This window comes from Cucurbita moschata, unplaced genomic scaffold (genome assembly GCF_002738365.1).
Source record: "Cucurbita moschata cultivar Rifu unplaced genomic scaffold, Cmos_1.0 Cmo_Scf00001, whole genome shotgun sequence".
Lineage (NCBI taxonomy): Eukaryota > Viridiplantae > Streptophyta > Magnoliopsida > Cucurbitales > Cucurbitaceae > Cucurbita > Cucurbita moschata.
The window spans coordinates 9116365-9131922 of record NW_019268517.1 but is presented as its reverse complement, the minus strand read 5'-3'; the positions used below and the strand labels follow the sequence as shown (position 1 = coordinate 9131922).

The following is a 15558-nucleotide window of genomic DNA, read 5'->3' as shown; positions in this document are numbered from 1 at the left end:
ATTAGCTAAACAAATTCAGAGCTCTTCAAATAAAACTGAGTTGAGTGTAATTTTATGCAAATTTTGGTTTTTATTTAAAATTTATAAGCTTTGAAATATTTTTATATGTGCTTTATTATAATCAATTAGTAATTTTTAGTGAAAATTTAACAAAAAATAATTAAAAGTTTATATGTTTCTCGATTAAAATTATTATATTTTCTTTTTTAAAAAGATTAAAAAAAATGGGCATATTCCAAAAAATCACCTAATGGCCCATCTTTTTAAAAAAAAATTAATTAGATTAATAAAAAAAAATGGGAATATCATCAACTGACAGAGTGGAGTTAACTTCGTCCTTAAGCAAGGCCCCGGTCCAAAGCGTCGCTTTCAAACCAAAACCACCGGTCCAGAAAAAACCGTACGGACAAAAGATCTAAAATCCCGCGTTGAAGAAATCACCCCCTGTTTCCGTTTTCCCACAACCACAATAACGGCCTTCCGAAATAGTGCAGCTTCGGCGAAAACGATCCGATCAACGAAGGTCGGTCGGCTTCTTCTGTGCGTTTTCTTCCTTTAAATTTGCAGAGAATCCAAAGACTCAACTTTTTGGCTCAATCTTAATGGGGTCCCTGCACGAGGAACGACTCAACTGTAGAGCTACGACTCGATTCACAGTCACTGTCTCCACCGCCTTTGAATTTCTTTCCCCAGATTTTTATCGAATGCATTGTCGGCGTAAGTCTCTATATATACTCTGCTCCATTTCTGTGTTCCATTTACCTGCCCAATTACAGGAATTCGTTGTTGGGTTTTCCCTTTTCGTTTTGAAACTGTGTTTTGGGGTTTAGTAGATGAATCCCTTAGAAGAGGGCGATTCGGTTTCTCCAATTGGGGCGAATTCTTCTTCTGCTCAGTCGGATTCCGATGCTGCTGGAGTTTCTTCTGATCCTGAATTGATGATGAGCATTGGGTTTTCTTCGTCTCCGACTGGCGGAGGCTCTTGGGCTGAAAACCCAATGCCATCTTCTTCTGCACACAACCTGTTCGACGTTATGCCGAAACCAGATAAAGGAGCGTCGGATCCATTTTCCATGTGGGGTTCGGGTACTGATGTGCCTCAACCTCTAGAAGGCCTTCACGGTCAGCTAGTTCCGCCATTTCTGTGGAAGACCTTTGATCTTGTTGAGGATCCTGCGCTTGATCCGATTGTGTCTTGGGGTTCAGCAGGGCAGAGTTTTGTGGTTTGGGATCCTGTGGAGTTTTCTAGAGTGATTCTTCCATCTAATTTCAAGCACAACAACTTCTCCAGTTTTGTCAGACAGCTAAATACTTATGTGGGTATTACAGTATAGCCTCTAATGGCTGCTGTGGTCTGTATGATCTTTTTTCCCTTTTTTCTTTTCTCCTCTCCTTTTGTAAGCCTCTTGTTTCTTTGTACATTTGTGCTTGTTTTTCACCGCTTGGTTTGTTTACTCTTTGACTTCTTTATTTGTTCTTTATTTCTTTTTCTGTGATGGCTTGCCAAAGTCAATTGCTGGCAGATAGGGATGAGGTTTTTCCTCGTCAATAACTATTTGTACTTTTGTAATATTTCTTGCGGTGTTCTAAACTGAACTCTCATGCTTCTGTACAATATTTTCAATTAACGAAATTCAGAGTTCCTTTTACTTCATTTTGTTTCTACTGGTTCACTCTAGTATGAGCCAGTGGTGGGTTTTCTTCATGGGATTGGTGTATTTATGTCATTTTTTTAGCTCCTGTGTATTATTACTGTGATTTTGTACTTTAATTCATCATATTGTTAGTTCCTTAGATAATGTATGAGTTGCTAGGCCTCTTTACTGCTCGATATTGCAGGCTTGAAGAAATGCTCCCCTCCCTGTGTGAAGGGGACTGAGGACTTCCATCTCCAGCAGGTAGAATCAGGTCAAATTGTTCATGTAGCTATGCTTACATTTAATCCATTCTCTTACAGATTAGAGATTACAAAGGGAGGTAGAGCTTCCCCTATGCAAGAAAAACTTCTGACTCTCAATTTTGTTGTATGATACGTTCTTGTGGGTGTCGGTGTATGCTTATGCTTGTTTGTAGCAATATCTTAGGCATGCCGTTGTACTTGTGATTGTGTTCATTCAATGATTTGAGTAACTCTTGGGGATTGAATTCAGGGGTTCCGCAAGATTGATGCAGACAAGTGGGAATTTGCAAATGATGCCTTCCAACGAGGGAAGAGACACTTGTTGAAGAACATTCAGAGGCGAAAATCACCTCATTCTCAGCAGGTTGGAAGTTTGATAGGGCCATCTACTGGACCAGGGAAGTCTGGATTGGAAGATGAGATTGGGAGGTTAAAGAAAGAGAGGAGCATGTTAATGCAGGAGGTTGTTGAATTGCAGAAGGAGCAGAAGGGAACTGCTCAGCATGTGAAGACGGTGAATCGACGCCTCCAATCGGCCGAGCAGAAGCAGAAGCAGATGATTTCCTTTTTGGCAAAGTTGCTTCAAAATCCTGAGTTCTTATTCCGCTTGCAGAAGAAGAAGGAACAGAGAGATATTGATTCCCCAAGGATGAAACGGAAATTTGTTAAGCAGCATCAACACGAAACCGATGGTTTTACGCCGTTCATGGAAGGGCAGATTGTGAAATATCAACCGGATTGGGGAAGTCACGCCACATCGGAACTGAATCCAAGCCTGCTTGAAGGACCTGCTGCTTACCTTCTGCAGGGAGTGTCTGGAGATTTGGGATCAATTCCAGAAAGCATGTCCAATTTTCAATATGAGAATGATCCATCTAGGGATGTAATTACGTCTGAGGAATTAGCATTCCATCATGGAATTGTAAAACCAACAGAGCTGAGTGTAGAGCCTTCAAACATGTCAATGGAGGATCAACATTCCAAGGGAAAGGCTATTGGGAGTTCCTCACAAGATGTCAATCCTGACTACTTTGTCTCTTTGGCAGAAAGTATTCAACAGTTCTCACATCTTGGAACTGGAAATGTCATTAAACCAGAAGAAATTTGGAGCACGGGTTTGAATGTCGATACTGGCACGTCCAGTTCAAACACCGAGTTGTGGAGCAATCCAGTTGATTTCGAGGATCCATTTTTGCAAGGCTCTAGCGGATTGTCACCATTCTGGGACTTAGGTTCACTGCAGGCTGGAGATTCCCACACGAATACATGGTCAGCTTCTGGATTCCCATTTGATGATCCAGATAGTCGAGCTTGTCCCGAAAATACAGACAACTCTGAGGATAAATAATCACAGATTTCATTAGCCATTACATTTGCAGCCACTAGGAATCTTAGTTATCTCTAGATGAAGGAACTTTAGATTGAATGATTTGCTAGGAAAATGAATTGATTATGCACTTCCATTTTATCTTCCCTTATTTCATTCTCTGATTTCCAGAGCTTATATAGGCTGGTTGTGTGTTCCTTGTGAGCTGCTTTTATTTCAAATTCACCTTGCTAACAATACATGAAGTTGCAGGCATTTAACTATTGGACACAGAGTGTGATGCATTGTGCAGGCATCCTATCGAACAAGAAACTGGAGCTCCTGGAAGAATGGAAGGAGACTAATAACCATGAGACCGATGCGGCGACCACGATGACACGGGCGTTGTAGAACACCTGCCCTCAGTCTGCTGTGATTTACTTCTCAGCCACAGAGAATCAAAGATTTTGCAGTATGATGTGAAGAGCTTGGGGTAAGAGGATAGGAGAGGGAGAAACCAATGAGGTTGAAGGCACATTCTGTTTGCTACAACAATTCTGTGTCCTGCTAACCAATGAGGTTCACAGCCAAACTCCGCAAAAACCTGAAGGCTAAGATGATAAAAGGCAGGTTTGCATGTAAAATCAAATTGGAAACCATAGGCAAAATTGTATACACGCAAATAAATAGTGTCTGCTCTGTCCACATAATTGGCAAGCTACTATGCATTTCATAACAGCGACTCTAGTAAGAAGAGAATTGGGTCGAACAGTATTAGACTAGTTGAACTATTCTGAATCTTCTTTTGGTTTTTCTGAATCTTCTTTTTGTTTTTTAGAGGCTGGCCCGTTATCTCTGTTTTTCATTTTCGCTTCGCATCGTTCTCTCTTCACTCCCTTTGATTTGTCGGGTAGAGCCACATCTCCAACCTATGAGCCAAAATTGAGTATTGAATAATTCAAATGACTGACAAAACTGTGCGAGGTGTAGTTAAGTTCCTATTTTGGTGATGAACGTGTGGAGTTTGATAACATGAAACATTTTCAATCTCAGCTGGATTTGCAAGCATTGTGACAGTTGGAGAGAACACATACAGATAGAGAGAGAGAGATACCTTTTGATCAGGAATATATATCCTTCCAATCTTGCCATGAATTGCATCCTGACTCACATTTTTCTCCTAGAAGAAAGTAAACACATAAAGATTAGACGAACAGCTTAGTAAACAAAATGAAGGCAATTCATTTCAGAGATAGCCATTAAACCTTCTTCTTAGCCTGATCCTTGGCTGTTTTCATGGCTTCCTTCCTTAGACCATCACTAGGCAGCCGGTGCCGGCGAACCACCAAATCCATTGAAGGACCGACTTCAACTAGTTCCATTCTAGGAACTACTGAACCTGACTTCTTCATTCGCAGTGCACAATGAGTGAGAAATACTTTATTTGGTGAGATGGCTGTACATACATATACACGGTCCAACCCAGCAAGATTTATATTCTCCACAACCTGCAAATAACATAGATACTTAATATCTAAACATTCACGTTCAAGTCAGGCAAAGCTGCAGGGTTTTATACCTCTCCACGGAACATATCAAGCAAAACTTCTTTTAAATGCTTCAGCTCTTCCACATTCTCAAATCCTTCGCCAATGAAAGTAATGAAAGGCTTTGACCCGACCCGTGGAGAAAGTTTCTTATCATATGTGAAAGAATGCATTGACTTGAAATTTTCAATCCCAACCTCAACTAGATCATAGATGTGATGATCATAGGTTCTCGCTATTACAAGATTATCGGGTCGTTTCTTTGAGTGAGAACCATACTGCAAAAGAGGTGCAATAAATACATCAATAAATAGCTGGAGACATAGAAGCAAGAAGCTGGTTACCATGGACATTTAGGAGTGAAGCAATGTACCCGCTCTCATACTCTATAATAGCAGAGGAAAAAAGATACAGAACTTGAACCCATGAAGACAAAGGCTTTCCAATTAAAAAAAATAGATGAACACGACTCTCCACAATAGTATGATATTGTCCACTTTGAGCATTAGCTCTCATGGCTTTGCTTTGGGCTTCCCCAAAAGGCCTCGTACCAATGAAGATAGTATTCTTTGATTATAAACCCATGATCATTCCCTAAATTAGCCGACGACGTGGGACTTTCATCATCCAACAGCGTCATGAATTGAAGATCTCAAAATTCTTAGTAGCTCAACTTACCCAAAAAAAAATGCACGTCATGACTATGCTAATTTACATAGGTTCATCTGTCTTAGAACTGCTAAGTTCTTCGATCATTGAAGACATCTAAAGATCATTAAGGGGAAAACTAGAGGTGCTCATCCAAAAAAATCAAGTTTTACACAAAGCTCTACGCATCTGGAACTAGTATCACATGAAATCATTCTTTGTGATGAACAGTAAATAAAATACCTTCGAATGGGAAAACTGAATCGTAATTAAAAACTGAAATCATTCACAGTGTTACGCACCACGATAATACTGCAATCAGTTTTGAGAGAGAAAAATTCCAAAGATGAATCGCCGCCATTTTCAAATGGTTTAATTCCTTCATTCCTACGAGAATACTTCACGGCACTTTCTTTCTTCAGGTGATAAATTTCCGTCAATACTTCATTCAACACGCCGCTCGTTTTAGTGCCATGAAGTATCAGCGTCTTCTTCCCCGTCTCAACCTGCAGTTCAAGTCAATAACTTAAATTCATCAATACAGAAAAAACAACAATTGAAAAGATCATAAAAACTTCTTTGACATGCTTTTAAATCAATCATTAAGCAGACACTCTCATTTTCCACACGCATTGAGAGATATACATATCCGGGAATGCAAGAACTTACAAGTTTGGGAGCACGTTTCTCAAGCTCTCGTTTAACTTTACCATTCTTGGGAGTTCTAACTTTCAACATGGTCCACGGCCAGTGAGATAACAGAGATGAGATTTAGGGTTTTGTTGCTCAACTAGCAGAGAAATATCGACCGTTCCGGCGACTGCAAGCTGACGCCGATTTTGGTGAACTTTTTGAGGTGGTCGTCCTGAACGTTAGGGTTTTGGGGGCAAATGGGGGGTTTCGGCAAAATTCCCGGTCCCACCTATTCGCTGATTTAAATTCTTTATTTAAAAATATCATATAAAAAATATATTTTTTCATAATTTTAAATAATAACCTCCAAATTTCAAAATAATAATAATAATATATATATATATATATATATATATATGGAAGTGAAAGAGTAATATTTATTTTAAAATACCACAAACTGGGAAAGAATTTAAAAAATACTTTCTTTTTTGAGAAGTGTAATTTGTATTAGTAATTTTAAAAAATATTTTTACTACGACGGTTACTACCATATTTTCGAAGTACCAATCAACTTTTAAGAATAACGTTAATATCCCTAAACTCTTAAAAAAATAAAAATAAAAGTTTAGAAATGAACGGACGGTGTTCATATATTAACAATAAAAATCTTTTAAAACATTTTTTTTTATGTTTTTAAGGTTACTTCTAATATTTTATTTATATTTTTAAAAAGATATTTTTTTTAAATTTCTTTTTAAGATATTAATAAAAAAAATTTAAAATTTAAATACATTTTTAAAAAATTATTTTTTAACACTAAAATTTCAACAATTTCAAAATTAATTTGAGTATTAATTTTTAAATTTTTAATCTTATTGGTTTTTTGGCATATACGAAATTCTCAATTATGTTGGTTTTTTTTATTTTAGATTAATGCCCAAAACACCCCCAAGCCTTTCCTCATCTCCCGCCACACCGCCACACCGCCACATGAGTGGTTCATCGTTCTTGATAGTCGTGACCGCATCGGATAAAAACTCGATAAAAGGGAATTTTACTAAATATAAAGTATTTTTGTTTAAACAAAATTAGAAGGAAATAAAAAGAAAAAAGAAAATGGAAAAAATCGGACACAGCTGAAACTGGGGCAAAGCGTTTTATGCGCGCTCTCTCTCTCTCTCTATTATAACAAAGCCAGGCTGAATCTCAATCCAAAAGCTCCCCTTTCTTCCCGGTTCATAGTATTCCTTCCGCCTAATTTTAGCTGTTTTTGTTATTAGTAATCATTGTAAATCTTCTTCGTTCTCTGTAATTTTGTAGGATTAGGGTTTATTCTGGTGCTCTCTTGTACAATTTTAGTGTTCAGTGGGGTTTCTTTTTGTAATCTTCATGTTGATTTTGTCCGAACGTGTCGCTGGTTGGAACAAAGGTTATTGAGATGTTGTCGAATTGTTTTCTTTCATTTGTTTTCGTTTTTGTATCGAGGATGTAATTGCAGAGAATTGGAATTAGATTAGGTTTAGGATTAGGGTTTTGGTTTATTTCGCTTTTGCTGATGGAAATGGAGAGCTCGCGGAGACCTTTCGATCGAACGAGGGAACCGGGTTTGAAGAAGCAGCGACTGGCCGATGAGGCTGAGCGCGGTGGGAACATTAATGGCCGGCCGTTTCCGCAGAGACCAATTGGTTCGGGGACCAATATTGTGCAACCCAGATTTCGAGCAAGTGATAGAGATTCGGGAAGCAGTGATTCTGGTCGAGGGGGGTATCAGCCTCAACCACTGCAGCATCAGGAGCTTGTCAGCCAATACAGAACAGCCCTTGCTGAGCTGACTTTCAATTCGAAACCAATCATCACCAATTTGACCATAATCGCGGGTGAAAATCTCCAGGCTGCAAAAGCCATCTCTGCCACCGTTTGCGCCAACATTCTCGAGGTGAACCCAGTTTAAACTGTAGCAGCGTTTTGCATTCCTCTAATTGATATATCTTTTTTTTTTCCTTTCTTTTTCTACGTTTTGTGTGAATGACTGTATGGGAAATTAGTATAGAAGGAAAAGAGGAAATAAAAATGTTTTGTTGTTGACGTGCAGGAGTAAAATTGTAAGTGTAATGGTATTAATGAAATCCTTGAGTTTATACTGCGAGTTCAATTGTCTTTTGTAGAAAGTGCAATGTCTTGGTTGTGGAATATATAAATACCTCCTATAATACGTTGCTTAATGCGCTATCATCTTAGTACTTGAAATTACCTGATTTTTATTAGTAAAAGCTTTGTTTTTAATAGGAGGTGTTGTGATAATGGTGGTTTTGGTGTGGCTGTCATTCAGGCTGCTGGTATCAAATGAGACTTTGCGACGATATCTTAGTTACTCTTATAAGGTTGATTATATATTGAGCTAATTGCAAATTTAATTTATAAATCGAATTGAACCGCTGTGGAGCTTGTCTTCTGTAATTGATTGACTCCCTTGTGTACTGAAATTGATGGTTATATTTGTTGGTTTGCTGTTAATTAAATTGATGCTAAATCCGTTATTCAGGGACAATAAATAAATCTGTACCCAATAAAACTACCAATTGAAATATAAGCACCGATCTGAGTTAACAGGTGATACCATTTTGACAGGAAGCTAAAAATCTTTCATCTATATGATAGATCATTGATCTGGTAAGATTTTAGCAGGTTTGATGAGCTAGGATAGTAGATAAAATTCACGTGCTTTTTTGTGAATTTGTGTATGTTGAAAGAAGCTCTCTATTCAACCAGAAAAAATGTTGCACAAAATTTCTCCGGACACTTGGAGTTGCTAGTTTGACTGCATTGTAGTTGAAGTTTTGATGCCTTAGGTCTTCCTATCATGCTAATCCCGTTTATTAAGGGGCTTTGTGGAGTTTCTTCTCTTCTCCTAGTCCTAGTGAAGCTTGAAATGTGAAATGCTACTAGGGAAGGATTAGTGAGTTTTAATGTGTTGTGCACCTCATATTATGTTGTTCCAGTAAGCAGAAATGGATATAGTCACGCACCAGTTTTTAAACCTAGATGTGATTCTCTAAGGTTACTTTGCTCCTAATTTCCTCTTACTTGTGTGTGCTTCTGGAGTAATGTTTGAGCACTAGAACTATTGTTCTACCACTTTGTTATTTTTATAACGATGATCTCCAAGACTGCTGGAGGTTTGATTCCCTTGATATGTGTGGCGTGCATTGAGGCTTGTGATTCAATGCATGTTACTAGTTTGCTGCCGGAAAATTTTTGAACAGTTAACTTGTTTGCCCTCCCGTGCACCCGCCTTAGGCTATTTTAATATTTCAAGAGAATGCAGTATTTGCTGCCTTGAAGCTTGATTAGCCATCAAATACAACAGTAGTGCAGTATTTATCTCCAATCACGTTTGACAAATGAATTGAGTTACTGATTTGCTGCCTTGGCACCTAAGATTTAACCTTTCTCCCTCATTTAAAGATCCAAACAAATATTATATATTGTCATATTTATCTCAGATTATGTGTATGAACACTTCGATGCACATCTATATGTGTTTTTATGTATTCTTATTTTAGTATGATATGCATCGTAATACTGTACTATTTTTCTCTCTAAAACTGGGTATGACTGTTGTTGGTAGTTACATAAGGTCATTTCTCTACATTATTTGAAGCAGTCTGTAACTTGTTTGTGTGTGTGTGTATGGATGCATGTGCATGTACAATATGCTTGCTGATGAGAATTCAATTCCTTTTTATGGGCATTTATGTTTGGCCCTACAATTGTCAATTGTTCATCTGGCAATCTTGATGCTATATTAATTTCTTATATATGTGCCAGGTTTCCAGTGAGCAGAAGCTACCATCACTTTATCTATTGGACAGTATTGTGAAGAATATTGGAAGAGACTACATAAAATACTTTGCAGCAAAGCTGCCCGAGGTTAGATTTTTGCTCTGTGCCCTCTCCCTGCCAAGAGACACTCCCCCCTCCCCCCCTGCGGAACAAAATAAATTGTATGTCTGTGTCTACACTAAGTAATGCTTCAGAATGCTTCCTCGATGCTTTTTCAGTATCATTGTTCATTTTCTTGAACTGGTATGAAGATAGCAACATTTATGTCATTTTCCAGCATTATTTAACCAGTAACCTGCGTCTCATCAAGTACACCAATTCTATAGTAGTATGCATTACTACTCATTGTATATCGATTATCCCAAATTTATAGTATTTTTTTTCTATCTTTTTTTAGGTATTCTGCAAAGCTTATAGGCAAGTTGACTCTCCTGTACATACAAGTATGAGACATCTTTTTGGCACCTGGAAAGGAGTGTTTCCTCCTCAAACACTGCAGGTTATCGAGAAAGAACTTGGCTTCATAACCAACAGTGGTTCTTCTTCTGGGACCATATCCTCAAAGCCAGAATTGCATTCACAACGTCCACCCCATAGTATCCATGTAAATCCCAAGTATATAGAGAGACAACGGCTTCAACAGTCGGGCAGGGTTAGTGAAGTTCTGTTTCCACTATCAGCTATGATCCTCACAATTGTTCATTTGTCCTTCTCATAGATTGAAGTCATTATTGGCTTGTATAAGTGTGACCGTTTAATCTGAGAATCTGTTGTATATACTCTAGATTAAGTAGACAACTGATACTTGGTGATGTTTTCCTGTTTTCATCCAAACTATGATGTCTTTATTCTTTCCATTGACATAAATTAATAACCCATTCATCTTTTTATTGTGTGTAGAAATAGATTTGTTTTCTAGGGTACTTAACCTATACTTTTTTTAACCCAAGAATCTCCTCAAGTTGTGAAGTGGACTTGTTACTCTTTTTTATTGTCCTTATTTGATTTTTTTTTTTTTTTTTTTTTACGTGGGGCAGGTGAAAGGAATGACTAGTGACGCTACTATTGCAACTACAAATGTAACTCAGGATGTTGCCCAAGCCAAAATTAGCACTGGACGTCCATGGGCAGATGCTTCAATTAAAGTGCATGTAATTTTTTTTTTTTTTTTAGTTCACATTAGTCATTAGTTTTTCATTCCCTCATGATCAACACCATGGTATAAATCTTGCAGGACATTCAGCGTCCACTTAGAGATGCACCAAATGATATAGCACAAGAGAAGAACATCACGGCTGCATATGCAGATTATGAATATGGTTCCGATCTTTCAAGGACTCCAGGTATCGGAAGAAGGGCTGTTGATGAAGGGCGAGACAAACCCTGGTCTACAACTGGTAGCAATTTGGCAGAGAAGTTATCTGGCCAAAGAAATGGGTTCAACATCAAGCTTGGATATGAAAATTATCCTGCACCCAGGTCTGCAAACACTGGTGCACGTCTACTGCCCACACAAAATTTTTCAAGCAGCAGCAGCAACCGAGGATTGTCTACTAACTGGAAGAACTCTGAGGAAGAGGAGTTTATGTGGGGTGAAATGAACTCTATGTTGACAGGTCATGGTGCATCTGCCATTGCCAGTAGCATTGGGAAAGATCAATGGACTCCTGAGGATTCAGATAATTCGGTAAAGCTTGAATATAATTGAGGGAACCACTTTTTCCTGGTCTATGATATCTTATAATACCAATAACTTCACTAGTTACATTAGAAAGAGAAAAATGTGATTGCTACATATTTCCATTTTTGTGTGCATTTTTCTGGTTTGCCAACTGTGAACAATTGACCATGTCTTATTTGATTTATTGTTGAGTTGGTTTCTACGTGCAGGGTATTGAAAATAAGCTATTAAGTTTACGAGATACTGGGGGAAGTGTTGATAGAGAAGCTTCCAGTGATTCACAATCATCTGAGCAGAGAGAACTGGGGGATTCTGGACAGCAAAGGTCATCAATGTGGCAAGTGCAGGAGCCATTATCTCTGGATGGGCTGAGAGGCGGGATTCCTAAAAAGAATTCAGCTCAGTCAGGAGGATATGGTGCCACTCTTACTGCCCTGTCAGGTGGTAACTCTTCTGTGGATCAAATGGGAGGTCGACCACAAATTACATCGTCGAATATTGGAGCTTCAGGACATGAATTTCTGAACAAGGGAGGTTCAGGGTCCATTGGGACTGTAGGCCAGCAAATATTTCCATCACGAAATGTTGCATTCGCATCTGGACAGCCACCCTTGCATCAACGTCCCCCTTCACCATTGTCAGTGGATCATATTCCTCATCAAATGCCCAACCATAAAACTTCTTCATTTTCTAATCTTGACCCACGTAAAAGGCATTTACAGGATGCTTCCCTTGGTCGGCATCCCAACGTTCAGTCAGATAACCTTAAAAAACCACAGCCTCAGGACCGTCAAGCTGCAGCCTCCCCCATACCTACTTCTCAACCCAGGCAGCCGTTCTCTTTATCTGAGTCACTAAAACCTGATGTTAGGCAGTCCGAACTTTCAAGACAGCATGCAGTATCTATTCCAGGCACTGATTTTGGACCTCCTTCATCAGCTGGGACAGTTCCAGTTCGTTTACCTGCAGAAATTTTGGGAGAGACAAGCACTAGTAGTTTGTTGGCTGCTGTAATGAAGAGTGGAATTTTTTCCAACCATTCAATAGCCAGTAGCATGCAGCAGAATATCAGCTTCCAAGATGCAGGAAATATGCAACCCCATTCAAACGTCAAACCTCAACTACCAAGCCAGTCTTCTCCTGCCCATACTCAGACGACATTCTCAGAGCCAAAGACTGCGGGAGAATCTTCATTAGGTCCTCTTGAAAGCCCGTCAGCTCTGGTTAAGCTATCTCAAACTAAGGTAGAAGATACTCCGTTGCCATCTGATCCACCTTCACCCTCATCTCCTATGAATAGTGCATCCACGGAAACTTCAAATGTGGTAAACGACTCTTCTACCCCAATTTCTAACCTTTTGAGCTCATTGGTTGCAAAGGGCCTTATATCTGCTTCAAAAGGAGAGTTAACAAATAGTGCGACTTCCCAAATGACTGCGCAGCCTGAAAATTTGAAGTTAGGTGATGCTGTGACATGTTCTGTACCAGTTCCTTCCATCCCCGTTACTTCTTCCAGTCAATCATCTACGATACTTGAATCATCTTCAAAAGCTGCTGCTAAGAGCTCCACTAGTCCACCTCCATATGCCACAACTGAGATAACCAACCTCATAGGCTTTGAATTTAGTTCACATGTTATTCGAAAATTTCAGCCATCTGTGATCAGTGGACTCTTTGACGATATTCCATATCAATGTAAGATCTGTGGTCTGAGACTGAAACTTGAAGAACAGTTGGATACACACTTGCAGTGGCACACGTTAAGAACTGAGGCAAACAATTCAAATAGGGCACCAAGAAGATGGTATCCAAGTTCAGATGATTGGATTTCTGGAAATGATATACTCTTACATGATGCTGCCACTTCTCCGGACAGGTGTGACATGATGGAAGAAGTTAATGAGCCAATGGTACCTGCAGATGAAGATCATTTGGTCTGTGTTTTATGTGGTGAACTTTTTGAAGATTTTTATAGTCATGACTTGGATAAGTGGATGTTCAAAGGAGCAATGTATATCACCATCCCATCAGCGGTTAGTGAGAGAGGAAGCACAATTGAACAAGTTGCTAGAGGACCCATCGTTCACACAAAATGTATAACTGAAAGTTCACTACATGACTTGGGACTGGCAACTGATATTAAGATGGTAATGTTCTTGATTCTTTATACTTGTGCAGGACTTCATTTGGGTTTACAATCGTCCAGTGGTCTCCCTGATGACTTTATGTGTTGTTCCTAGACTTTTTTTTTTTTATTTCCTTCATGTTCTTTTATGGAACGATAGAGAGACTTGGAACATTACAAAATCATATTTTCGTTAATCTTCCAAACATACTGCTGAATGCTATAGCAGCGGACTGGTAAAGTCAGGGAAAAGGTAGAGCCTATTTTATGAACTGGTTTGGTAGAATCAAGTGTTTTGTTCCCCGTTTGAGATCGCACTTGCCATTCAATCAATGGAACACCTGAATCATAATCGTTTTCTTCTTTTAGTTCTCCATTGTGAGCCCTTTTTACTGACATTTAGGTCCTATAAAGCAGACCCTTTAAATTACATGATATTAGTGCCTACTCGTGTCAATACATTTTGACGACTGCCACTGCACACTGAAAATATGCTCAAATCTGCATCCCTGCCTTGTATTGATGCTGTGCTTGAGGTTGCATGCATTTTCTTGATGGTTGACACTTCTTTGCACACTGAAAATTTGCGTGTTATTAATCTAAGATTGTTTACATTGTGTCCAACCTACAGGAAATGGATGTATGATGCTTCCACTGCAAAACGTCATAGAGGAACAACTCTGGTGGAACGTCCTGCTCATGCAATCGGCGGGGTTACGAAAAGGGAGTATGAGTACGAGTGCTTCGCTTTTGATAGTTTTGTTGAGTGCCAAAAAAGATTATAGGGGAGTGGTAGCTCTATACTGGTATTTTCTAGCTTCCAAATTCCTTTTTGTTTTCCTTCTGTTTTTTGCCTACAAAAGATATATAGTTGAGAATACATCAATGCAATGATCATTTTTATTCAGATCTTGACCGTCTTGTGCGAATTTTCACTTAACATCAATATCTGCTGTTATAAATCTGAAGCAGTGCACCTCTAGTCCTGGCTGCTTCGCATCTCTATCGACGACGAACTAGCAAAGTGGTTTTGATTCACCATTACTTATTTTTCCCTGTAACTTTCCCTTCTCTTGGCTCTGCGTAGACAGTAATGGAGAGTTGTTTAGGATTCTCCAGCTCTTGAGAAGGGTCTGGATATGACTATGATGATGTTGGATTTTGCTTCTATCATTTGCCCCCCCACCTTGTTTGGCTGATTGGACAAGCTTGGCATGGCAGATATCGTTATACTTATGGCAGATTTATTACAATAATTGTATTCAACAATCATGAACTGTGGAATTATGAGAACATTTGTGTTTGGATGTCCATTAGAGCATTGAAAAAATTCAAGTGATTTGACTCATGTAAAATTCCTTGCATTCATATCCTTTTGCCAGCCTTTGGACACAGGTTCATGTGCCCATTATAGCAGGTACAAAATATGATTGCTACCTCAGGCTAACAGACCCCCCTCCTAAATAGTTTTTAAAGTTGATCTGCTCTTACCTCTAATGAAGTAGAAAAGATTGTGTGCAACTTTTAGACAACATGCTGTTATTATGGGTTCATTTTAACGTAAAATAAATGATATTTCTTATTTATAAACTCGTGATCTATTTCTTATTTATATTTATAAACTCATGATCTATTTCTTATTTATAAACTCAAATAAAATTTTTGAAAGTTCGAAAGTAATTTTAAACTTTTTTTCAAAAAAATTTTTCAAAAATTTTGAAAGTTCAAAAGTATTTTTAAATCAAACTCGTAATAATTTTCGTAAATTTTTTAAGGTGTTTTTCTAAAATTTCTTTGGCTAATTTTTATTTTTAGGAATGAAAAATTTAGAAAACACTTCTTTTATCTCTTCAATAATTATTGGTTATTGCTAAT

General features: G+C 38.4%; 3 protein-coding genes across 6 annotated transcripts; 2 read left to right on the top strand and 1 right to left on the bottom strand.

Moving 5' to 3' along the window:
- The first annotated feature begins 337 nt into the window (after window positions 1–337).
- LOC111449450 (heat stress transcription factor A-3-like) lies at window positions 338–3378 on the top strand. The gene is made up of 3 exons (XM_023089347.1): window positions 338–717; window positions 834–1316; window positions 2151–3378. Exons 2-3 carry the CDS (start codon window positions 834–836, stop codon window positions 3246–3248), a joined length of 1581 nt encoding a protein of 526 aa, XP_022945115.1. The 5' UTR covers window positions 338–717; the 3' UTR covers window positions 3249–3378.
- Window positions 3379–3824: 446 nt separating this feature from the next.
- Window positions 3825–6299, bottom strand: LOC111449459 (ribosome production factor 2 homolog). Its single transcript, XM_023089358.1, has 6 exons — window positions 6071–6299; window positions 5704–5907; window positions 4786–5031; window positions 4472–4714; window positions 4321–4386; window positions 3825–4135 (listed from the first exon to the last, which is right to left on the bottom strand). Exons 1-6 carry the CDS (start codon window positions 6137–6139, stop codon window positions 3995–3997), a joined length of 969 nt encoding a protein of 322 aa, XP_022945126.1. The 5' UTR covers window positions 6140–6299; the 3' UTR covers window positions 3825–3994.
- Window positions 6300–7171: 872 nt separating this feature from the next.
- Window positions 7172–15018, top strand: LOC111442777. 4 transcript variants are annotated; one of them, XR_002710373.1, is made up of 8 exons: window positions 7173–7970; window positions 9863–9964; window positions 10275–10529; window positions 10915–11028; window positions 11112–11564; window positions 11768–13705; window positions 14315–14489; window positions 14592–15018. XR_002710373.1 is itself a non-coding variant. In XM_023080318.1 (8 exons), exons 2-8 carry the CDS (start codon window positions 8335–8337, stop codon window positions 14327–14329), a joined length of 2958 nt encoding a protein of 985 aa, XP_022936086.1. In that variant the 5' UTR covers window positions 7883–7970; window positions 8321–8334; the 3' UTR covers window positions 14330–14991. The 4 variants fall into 4 exon arrangements, 3 of the variants coding, with proteins under 3 accessions (XP_022936077.1, XP_022936065.1, XP_022936086.1); XM_023080318.1 differs by adding an exon at window positions 8321–8415 and having other exon boundaries at window positions 7883–7970; window positions 14315–14991; XM_023080309.1 differs by having other exon boundaries at window positions 7172–7970; window positions 10915–11022; window positions 14315–14991.
- Window positions 15019–15558: the final 540 nt, after the last annotated feature.

Coding starts and splice junctions, on each gene's coding strand:
- LOC111449450 (XM_023089347.1), top strand. CDS start 834: ATGAATCCCTTAGAAGAGGGCGATTCGGTTTCTCCAATTGGGGCGAAT. Junction 1,317..2,150: donor TCAGACAGCTAAATACTTAT/GTGGGTATTACA, acceptor GATTGAATTCAG/GGGTTCCGCAAGATTGATGC.
- LOC111449459 (XM_023089358.1), bottom strand. CDS start 6,139: ATGTTGAAAGTTAGAACTCCCAAGAATGGTAAAGTTAAACGAGAGCTT. Junction 5,908..6,070: donor AGAAACGTGCTCCCAAACTT/GTAAGTTCTTGC, acceptor CTTGAACTGCAG/GTTGAGACGGGGAAGAAGAC. Junction 4,136..4,320: donor TATATATTCCTGATCAAAAG/GTATCTCTCTCT, acceptor TTTGGCTCATAG/GTTGGAGATGTGGCTCTACC.
- LOC111442777 (XM_023080297.1), top strand. CDS start 7,590: ATGGAAATGGAGAGCTCGCGGAGACCTTTCGATCGAACGAGGGAACCG. Junction 7,971..9,862: donor TTTGCGCCAACATTCTCGAG/GTGAACCCAGTT, acceptor TATATGTGCCAG/GTTTCCAGTGAGCAGAAGCT. Junction 11,565..11,767: donor CTGAGGATTCAGATAATTCG/GTAAAGCTTGAA, acceptor TTCTACGTGCAG/GGTATTGAAAATAAGCTATT.